This window comes from Phyllosticta citriasiana, assembly GCF_038021145.1.
Source record: "Phyllosticta citriasiana strain CBS 120426 chromosome Unknown IWZ02scaffold_12, whole genome shotgun sequence".
In the NCBI taxonomy this organism is placed as follows: Eukaryota; Fungi; Ascomycota; class Dothideomycetes; order Botryosphaeriales; family Phyllostictaceae; genus Phyllosticta; species Phyllosticta citriasiana.
Window position 1 is genome coordinate 362,444 of NW_027117289.1, and position 8,773 is coordinate 371,216.

An 8,773-nucleotide genomic window follows, 5' to 3' on the forward strand; every position below is an offset into this window, starting at 1 on the left:
ACCCACACACCCTGTCGATCCAATTTCTGGCCCTTCAGCCTCTTTCGCACGCCAACCAACTCCAACGTCCGTCGCCTTTTGCCGCCGCTGTACGTCCGTACTATCCTGCTGCCTTTTGTGCGACCCCCCAGCCTCCATTCGTCGCCATCTTACCGTCTCAGCCGACTTGGCGACCTGCCTAGCTTGTCTCTGACCTTGCCGTAGCCAATGCGCCGGACTCGTTGAAAAAGAGAACTTCCACATCCCCAATCTTGCCCAGCTCCCGCTCTCGACAGCGGCTAGCTAGCCATCTCTGCGCACAATGACAGCATAGAAGAGGACACATGTTGGTCTTCAGGCTAGCCAGACAAGCTACCACGTAGCTGCAGACATTGGTCGCGCGCCCTTGCGCTGGCTGCCTCTAGCCAGCCACCCGCTGTCAAAAAGACTCATTGTCCGTCAGGGAGGAATGGGGCGCCTGCAGCAGCACAAAGACCGATTTCTGAGCGAACGCGCTCCATACTGTCCGATGCCTCGAGGACCTCAAGCCAGTGACATCACTTTCGTCTCACGTGCATTGTCACGGGGATTTGACGTCTGCGACATCAAACGGTTCCCTTGTCCTCTTGGCGCCGAATCGACGCGATTGGACGTGATGTGCGTTGGCGGCGATCCGAGGGACAAGAGACGCTATTCAAGCCTTGATGCCTAGAAACTGGCCTACCCGGACATGATCACCAAGTGTCCACCGCGCATCGCCATCCAATTCTGCCAAAACGCACGTACTGAGATTCGTGGGAGGGTTGCTCCACAGCGCCGCCTTGTGCAGATTGCCTCAAGCCGAAAGTCATCTGTCAAAACTGCACAAGACATGTCGCGGTACTCTTTGGTCCACCTCAGGGGCATTCACAGATGTCGCAATACTCTTTGACTCATATCAGGGGCACAGAGATTTCAGCGAGAAAAAACCAAACTTGGTGATTCAGTGAAACAACCTTCTCCAGAAACAAAGTATGCCAGAAAATAACATAAGAGGTGCAAAACAAAACGCGATCTCGTGGTGTTGCTTTATCTGGCAAGAAGTCACACATTCACTCCCACAGCTGAATCTATAGAGCATTGGTTCACTACCACAATAAAGTCCATGCGGCAGTCGTTCCCCACACAGCTGGAACCAGGGTGTGTCATTTCTTCCACCACGCACTGTGCTTGCGCAATACTTGATACTGGCTTGATTGAAACCAGTGAAGAGAGGAGGAAAACACCAAACCATGCGGAGCGATGCGATGCGGGTATTGAAGGACGGACTCTTTGTGTGCTCTTATGCAACTATCTGGCCAGGGCCTACACACAAAGGGAAAAAGAATGTACTTCAAGACGACCATAAACAGGGCTTGCTCTGGTCTGGCCAGATCAATCTCATCCGCCTTCTGTCAATTTCTTTTTATCTCTAATTCCCGGTCCGCTCCCTCTCACACACACCCACTATCTCCACCCCCTCTTCAACGTACTATCACTCTCGTCACTGCCACACATCTCCAAATCCTCGCTTCTTTAGTCACATATCCTTCTTCTTCACTCGTCAACCGCAGCAGTCTCCCGCAATCTCCTTTCCTCTGGCATCAGCGACCTGCTCACTCCACTTCTGTCTCAACCACAGGCAGTTCCTCTACACTCTACTTCCCTCTCTTCTCCTCTCCTCTCCCTTTCTCGCCACCGCCTCTCACTTTTCTTCTCTCAGCGCAGCAGAGGAAAAGCAATGGGACAGCTCAAGGCAATCGCTCGTCTCTCGTCTCGCGCTCCGCTCCGCCACGCTGCGATACATCGCAGGAGAAGCGCGTTGTCGACGCCGCTCACTCGCTCGATTGCTCGCTATCTGCGTGCCACGCTGTATTGTACGTTTTTAGCTGCGGACGGTTCATTTGTCCCGTCAGCGTCGCTGCTCGACACATGACGCTTGACGGCCGCCCGGCTGCCGCAGTGGTCGTGGTGGTGGTGATGGGAGAGGGAGATGGCGGGCTGCGTTTGTGTAGGACCATGTGAATGGGCAGGCGAGAGTCGAAGAACAGACGGGAGGGAGCAGTGCAAGACAATAGGAGAACTACAGGAGCAAGGAGAGAGTGAGAGAAATAGCCCAGAGTGTTAGTGCTCTCAGAAAAAGAAGACCCGAGAGTTGATGCAAATGACGAGAAAAAACAGTAAGAGATGGTATCATAAGGAAGTTGTGCAAGCTGGAAAAAAAAAACAGAAGGTAAAAAAAAGAAAGAGCCTAGCCGCAAACCCACGAGTCCAGCGACAGATGATGTCCAGTCCGCAACCAGCATCCGCACGCCTCGCCTATGTACCCAAAGCCTTTTGGATATCAGTCTCATCCAAGCTACGCCACACCACGCAAAAGGAAAGAAAGCAAGAGCCAGAGATCCATTTCCACTTCCACTCTGATATGTAAAGAGCAAGACCGGGGGCGGCAAACCGTGGGCCGAGGGCAAAGAGGAAAACAAGGGGTGACGAGGCTATCTGGTCAGTCACTTTGCTCCAGCAGGGAGAGCATTCCGCCACGACCAATGCAAAGCTCATCTACGAGCGATTTTGAAATGCCAAATGCAAAGGCTCATCCGATGAGCAAAATTTGGGAAAAGAATGAGGAGGATCCAATTAAAGAGCGTCCGTCGTCTCGGCACCCTCTTCTTGCAGCTGCTTCAACAGCTTATGCTCCTCCTTCTCCTGCTCCCGCTGGTAATCCTCGTTGTACAGCAGCTCGAAGAAGTCTTCCTCGTCGTTCAACATGGCCTGCAATTGAAAAAGCTGCACGCCGTTCTCGGGTAAGGGAAGGACGACCTCGTCTGTGATTTGGCCATCGGCCGAGTGGACGAAGGCTTCGCGGAGTATAAGGCCCAGGCGCCAGGCCGGGCGAAGCTGCTCCATGAAGAGGCGTGCTTCAGCGATCGACCCGATGTTGAGGAGCCTGAAGAAGGTGTCCCAAAAGACGCGCTTCAGATGCTTGTGGTTGTTGTAGAACTTGAAGCCGCCATCCTCGAGCGCAACGTTGTAGCCCGTGGCCATCTGCACAATGTAGAGTTCGTAGCCGAATTGCTCGTACCGCGCAGAGGCCCAGTCGACAAGGCCGCTGATCTTGAACGTCGTGGGGTTGACGAGGAAGTTGGTCAGGTTGAGGTCGCCGTGCATGAGCGTCTGGCCGTGCATGGGATCGTGGACGTAGGCCATGTTTTCTTCCACCAGGTTGATGTGCTTGCCGACAAACAGACCTGTCTCGCATTCTCTGATAAGCTGCATCCTGTCCCAAGTCTGGACCACGCGCGTGTCGCGTTCGAGCTTGTGTTTGCGATCGATTTTGGCCACCCAGCAGGACTTGAAGTATCTGCTCGCAGTCAGCTAATGTCATAAGGGTACAATGATACCGAGGTACACACAACGCAAGTTCCTGCATGAAGTTCTCCATCAAGGTTTGTTTAGCCTTGTTCATATTCGGAGTTGTCGGGGCCAATTGCCTCGGGGTGAGTCCAGGCTTCCTCTCCGAAATGTAGACCAGCAGGTTTCCAAGTGGATCAGCGAGCCGAGTCTCGGGAACGATGTCTCCATGAATGATCCGCGCAGTCGCCATGTTTTCCATGTCGAGTTGAGATTCGGCGAGACGAAACTGCACAACACTGGACTTTGCCTGATCCACAACGACGGCGGCCATGTTGCGAGGTTTGCCGTAGCAGATCAAGGTGTAGCTCTGGCAGCCCTGCGCAGGAGCCGCCTCGCAGTGAATTTGGCCCGTGATGGCGAGGGCATGCTTGTCGCATTGCTCCCTCGTGGGTCTATCGGCGACGTTGAAAAATGCTTCGATTCTAGAGGCGGAGATTTCCGCAGAGGTGGGTTTCTTGTTCTGTTTTGGCTCCATGAGAGATGGCGTTCGTGTAAGAAGAGAAGGAGTATGAGATTGGATAGTGCGCCGAGAGTGGTGTTGTGGGAAAAGAGAGTGGGAGTCAGAAGATGGCGTGTGGGTGTCGACGCTGCTGCCACATTAGGAAGACGCGACGTTTTATCGATCACCCTCCTGCCAGGACAACCACGTGTTAATGTGAATACGTCTGTGCGGGCTCAATTGAAGTGAATTCATTGAACAGAGACTCATTTTCACAAGGTAAACGGACTTCGTTTACGACACATCCATCAGTGTTGGTTAGAACACGAGCCAACCACCAAACACAACGCTGAGATACAACAACGAGACATGATGACGACAAAAGATTTAAGTCGAGCAAAAACATCCTACAGGGTTGATACCACGTCAACTTCGGGATCCTGCAAGCTCAAAATAAATCAAATTTGGCAGTAAATAGTCCAGCAGGACAATTATTGAAACGAGCCCATGTACATTACATCCTGAGGTCCTAGAAATCGATCCTCCCAGAAAAAAAGCAATGGAGTCGCAAAGAAACATTCGTCCGGTCGTAAAGCATCGAGCCCGTCGTTCACCAACGCCTGGTAGGAGCAGTACCTTCGCCCAGGCAGGCAATCAGCCAAATGGGCCTCGTATCTTCCTCCATTTTCGCTCCCCCATTGATCATTTACCACAAACGCCACAGGTTCAAGTAATCCCCCATCCTCTACGCCGACGCGCATCAATTCAATCGCAAAGCCGTATCTCAGGAAACGCACATCCTCCGCGTTTGTGAGTTTGCTTCCAACCAGCGCTACTCGCCAACATCATTCGCGCGAATTAAGACCTTGACAAGGCGGTCTCTGTCAGCAATCAAACTCTTGAAGCCGCCCTCAAGGACGCCATCAAGTCCGTCGACGCGCTTCGAAATCATGGCTTCGGGAGTTATCAAGCCCTGGCTAACGGCGTCAATAACGGCAGCAAAATCGCCCTTGCGGTACGTGGCGACGCCCATGTAGGTGCGTTCCTTGAAGCACAAGGCGTTTGCGTCAACGCGCGGCGGCTTTTCCCAAATGGCGACGTTGACGATTTTGCCTTCGGCCCGCACGCTCTCCACGGCGTCGTCGAGGCCTGCCTGCACGCCAGCGCAGTCAAAGGCCACGTGCGCGCCCCATCCACCAGGCGAGAGCTTGCGCACTGTCGCGGGGATGTTGGATGTGAGCGGCGAGAGCACGTGTGTCGCGCCAAAGGAGGCGGCGAGCTCGGCACGTTTTGGGGACGGTTCGGATACGATGATGGTGTGATTTGGGGAATGGGCGCGCAGTGACTGGATCATGCTGAGGCCAATAGGTCCGCCGCCGAGGATGAGCGCCGTGATAGCTGTTGGTGGTGGAGGCAACGCGGCGATTTTGACGGCGTGCCAGCCCACAGCTAGTGGTTCAATCAAGGCTACGGGTCGTTAGTTGCCATATCCGTTCAGGTTACAGTAAAATGGAGCATACCGCCAACTTCAAGCGATACATTATCTGGGAGCTTATACACGGCATCGCGCGGGATGACCATGTGCTCGGAGAAACCGCCGCCCCAGCCTGCGTGGCTTTTGTGTCAGTATATCAGACAGCAGGCGTAGGGCTGAGACAAGACGTTCACTCACCGCTCAGCCCAATGAATCCATTGTTATAACAGCAGTTGACCAATCCTGCCTCGCATGCCCCACAAGTTCCATCGTAGATTATGGGCTGCACGCAGACGCGGTCCCCTGGCCTCAGGTCATCTACCCCGTCGCCAACCTCCTCAATGACGCCGCTCAGCTCGTGGCCAAAGGTGACCGGGACCTTTTCCCGCGTGATCGGATGCGGCGTTGTGGGGCACAGATTAGGCCCACCAAGATACTCGTGGAGGTCTACCATCCATCAGCACTGGAAGTTTCTTTGATTGGAGCGGAGGTTTGGGGGCCTGCGAGAGCGTGTGGGGAGCAGTGGCGGTGCAGCTGTCCACCACGGCGGTTCATGCAGCCCAGCTGCACGACACGTACACCAGGCCATCACGCGCTTACGGCTGAGTGTGTTGGTGGGTGGAAAGATGATTGGCTGGGCGCGCAGTAACGCGAACAAGCATGGTAGATGAGTTGCGGGAGACGACGATAGGGTGTAGCGCTAGCCGGAATTTTGACCAAGTCTGCTGATGAGCGACGAGTAATTGGCTTTGGAGGGCTGACTTGGAATCTTGGTGTTCCGATTTGAAGGCAGACAAAAAAGGAAGCGTGTCGAAGTCATGCGGACAAAGTGGGGGATGGTGAAGAACTGGGTTTGGAAAAGACGAGGCTTGGGAGATGAAGCGGGGCTTCTACTACCTGTTCCGCAAATTCCGACCCAGGCGGGTTTGAGCTGGTGAGAATGTTAGCATTTGAAGGATGTTTTTCTCGTGTAGGGTCTCGAGGGCAGATGCGCAAATGGTTGCAATGGCGTACCTTGATTTGAGATGGTCCAACGTGCGGCTCTGGGATATCCTCGAGCCTGAGGTCACCCTTGCCATGGAAGCGCACGGCCTTCATCAGGGATGGCTTGGAAGAGCCATTGATGCCGCTGGCCAGTTCCAGTGGAGCCATTGCTGTCTTGGTATCGCTCGATGCGCGCTTTGATGGTGATTATTTTTTTGCTTCTTGGGAGCCAGGACGACGACGATGATATTTCAACTAACATGACGGCGAAACGGGAAGTCGAAGGCTTTTAAGCTTGTCGAAGGGGTCCAGGCCAGAGCATCGTGTGCGGAGCAAGAGTCAAGTGGCCGCAAGCAGGGCGTTTGGTTGGCGTGAGGGCGATCCCCCGCAAGTCAACAAAGGATTCGTCGGCATGCCAGTCTGGGGAAGTTGGAGCCCGTTTCTTGGGTCCCCTGATCACGATCCGGGAGGCGGAGGGTTTGGCGTTACTTGTTAAGAGCTGAGAGTCGTGATGGAGGGCGGGGTTCGGGGTTGGGCGAGCTGGAAGGAAGGTGAAGCGATGCTCTGTGCTCTCACTTCTGTTCCCGTCTCCGTCTCCGTCTCCGTCTCCGCTACGTCTCTCGATCCCTCGCGTCATCCACTGCATCCGAGTCCCGCTGGAAATTGCCATCTCACAACTCCATCATCTGCTTTTCTCGATCCGCTCTGTTCCAGATTCGCCCGACAGGACATCCGCTAGCCTGCGAAGAGAAAGGATCCGCCCGCCGGCGTTGCACCCCATGATTGGTGGTAAAATCAATGACGACAGCCGCAGCCCAGCTCTCGACCTTGGGGAGACGCGACAGTCAGCTCCACCACCTCTGTGACTTGGCGCGCGATAAAAACTCGACAAAGGCGAATCCCGTGTCAATGAGCCGTCGGAATCATGGTTGTTGTGTGGATCCACCATTGTGATGGCTGCGTCTGGTGTCGGCACGGCCAGCACCACACCCGGGGCGACAGTCGATGATGCGCCGTGTAGCCATTGACGCAGATAGCCATGACAGACGGCCTAGGAGCTTTGGGCAGACGCGCCAGCAAGGATGAGACCACTGCCCAGAAACCTCTTTTAAACCCCTCCCCCGCCTTTCCACCTGCTGTTTCACCCGTCAACAATCCAACTGCGTTCTCAACTCACAGCCGCTCTTCTACAAGCAACCAATCACCATGCCTTACCCCGAAACTACCACTGGCTTCTGTGTCACTGACATCAAGAACTGGTCCAAGTTTACCAAGCAAGATGTACTCTCCCCGCATTGCTTGCCCCCCACTCTTCCTGACAGCCTCCAGGTCAAATTAAAGCCCTTTGAGGACCGCGACGTCGACGTTGCCATTGACGCATGTGGCGTTTGTGCTAGGTGTGTGGCAGCATAATTGGAATTGGCAAACAACAAACTAACAAGTACCTCCAGCGACGTGCATACCATCAGCGGCGGATGGGGATCTGATATCCCGCTTCCACTGTGCGTTGGCCATGAAATCGTTGGCAAGGTCGTCAAGGTGGGCAAGGATGTCACCACAATCAAGGTCGGGGACCGTGTTGGTGTGGGAGCCCAAATTTCAGCCGACCTCACCTGCGGAAACTGCAAAGCGGACCAGGAGAACTACTGTCCCAAGGCCATCGACACCTACGGAGCACCGTACCCTGACGGCACTATTAGCCAAGGAGGATACTCTAGTCATATCCGCGCTCACGAATACTTCACCTTCAAGATTCCGGAGAATATTGAGGACAGCCTTGCGGCGCCCATGCTTTGCGCTGGCCTGACTGTCTACAGCCCTCTGGTGCGTTTAGGCGCTGGCCCAGGCAAGACGATTGGCATCGTTGGAATGTAAGCGATCCAGTTTGGCCATCATAGTTTAAAACTAAACCTCCTACAGCGGTGGTCTTGGTCACTTTGGAATTCTCTTTGCCAAGGCACTCGGCGCAGAGGTCTACGCCATCTCGCACAGTCCCAACAAGAAGGACGACGCGATCGCATTGGGGGCCAAGGGCTTCATCTGCACCAAGGACAAGGACTGGCAGGAGCCGTACAAATTTTTCTTCGACTTCATCATCAACACGGCCGACGCGACGGATCGATTCCACCTGCCCGACTACTTTTCGACGCTCAAGGTCAACGGCACGTTCCATATGGTCGGATACCCGGACAACCCGCTGCCGCAGATCCAGGCCCAGGTCTTTTCTCCTAACGGCTGCTACATGGGCGCCTCGCACATTGGCAACCGTCCCGAGATGATTGACATGTTTGAGCTGGCTTCCAAGCAGAATATCAAGAGCTGGGTCGAGACGATTGATATCTCCGAGGAAGGCTGCAAGGAGGCCGTCGAGCGCGTCTACAAGAACGACCGCGTGCGTTACCGCTTCACCCTCGTTGGGTACGACAAAATGTTTGGCAAGCGCGCTTAGACGGTGCCACAAGGTG

The 8,773-nt window shown here is 54.5% G+C and overlaps 4 protein-coding genes across 4 annotated transcripts; 2 read left to right on the forward strand and 2 right to left on the reverse strand.

Annotated features, from left to right (window-relative positions):
* The first annotated feature begins 1,093 nt into the window (after nt 1–1,093).
* Nucleotides 1,094–2,170, forward strand: IWZ02DRAFT_56748 (uncharacterized protein). The gene has a single exon (XM_066770903.1). It carries the CDS (start codon nt 1,303–1,305, stop codon nt 2,020–2,022), a length of 720 nt encoding a protein of 239 aa, XP_066619956.1. The 5' UTR covers nt 1,094–1,302; the 3' UTR covers nt 2,023–2,170.
* On the reverse strand, nt 2,171–3,886 carry IWZ02DRAFT_507006 (uncharacterized protein; the record flags this gene model as incomplete). The annotated part of the gene is made up of 2 exons (XM_066770410.1): nt 2,171–3,358; nt 3,411–3,886. 2 exons carry the CDS (start codon nt 3,884–3,886, stop codon nt 2,635–2,637), a joined length of 1,200 nt encoding a protein of 399 aa, XP_066619957.1. The 3' UTR covers nt 2,171–2,634.
* A 407-nt stretch (nt 3,887–4,293) lies between these two features.
* On the reverse strand, nt 4,294–6,974 carry IWZ02DRAFT_459063 (sorbitol dehydrogenase). Its single transcript, XM_066768058.1, has 5 exons — nt 6,339–6,974; nt 6,222–6,255; nt 5,523–5,771; nt 5,371–5,457; nt 4,294–5,317 (listed from the first exon to the last, which is right to left on the reverse strand). Exons 1-5 carry the CDS (start codon nt 6,474–6,476, stop codon nt 4,683–4,685), a joined length of 1,143 nt encoding a protein of 380 aa, XP_066619958.1. The 5' UTR covers nt 6,477–6,974; the 3' UTR covers nt 4,294–4,682.
* Nucleotides 6,975–7,514: 540 nt separating this feature from the next.
* Nucleotides 7,515–8,757, forward strand: IWZ02DRAFT_382717 (chaperonin 10-like protein; the record flags this gene model as incomplete). The annotated part of the gene is made up of 4 exons (XM_066765239.1): nt 7,515–7,589; nt 7,638–7,705; nt 7,760–8,179; nt 8,229–8,757. 4 exons carry the CDS (start codon nt 7,515–7,517, stop codon nt 8,755–8,757), a joined length of 1,092 nt encoding a protein of 363 aa, XP_066619959.1.
* Nucleotides 8,758–8,773: the final 16 nt, after the last annotated feature.

Bases quoted from the DNA above. Each gene is read 5' to 3' on its own strand.
- IWZ02DRAFT_459063 (XM_066768058.1), bottom strand. From the start codon at position 6,476: ATGGCTCCACTGGAACTGGCCAGCGGCATCAATGGCTCTTCCAAGCCA. The intron at 5,458-5,522 runs GTGAGTGAACGT...AAAGCCACGCAG, and splicing joins TGGATTCATTGGGCTGAGCG to GCTGGGGCGGCGGTTTCTCC. The intron at 5,318-5,370 runs GTATGCTCCATT...AACGACCCGTAG, and splicing joins TGTATCGCTTGAAGTTGGCG to CCTTGATTGAACCACTAGCT.
- IWZ02DRAFT_56748 (XM_066770903.1), top strand. From the start codon at position 1,303: ATGCAACTATCTGGCCAGGGCCTACACACAAAGGGAAAAAGAATGTAC.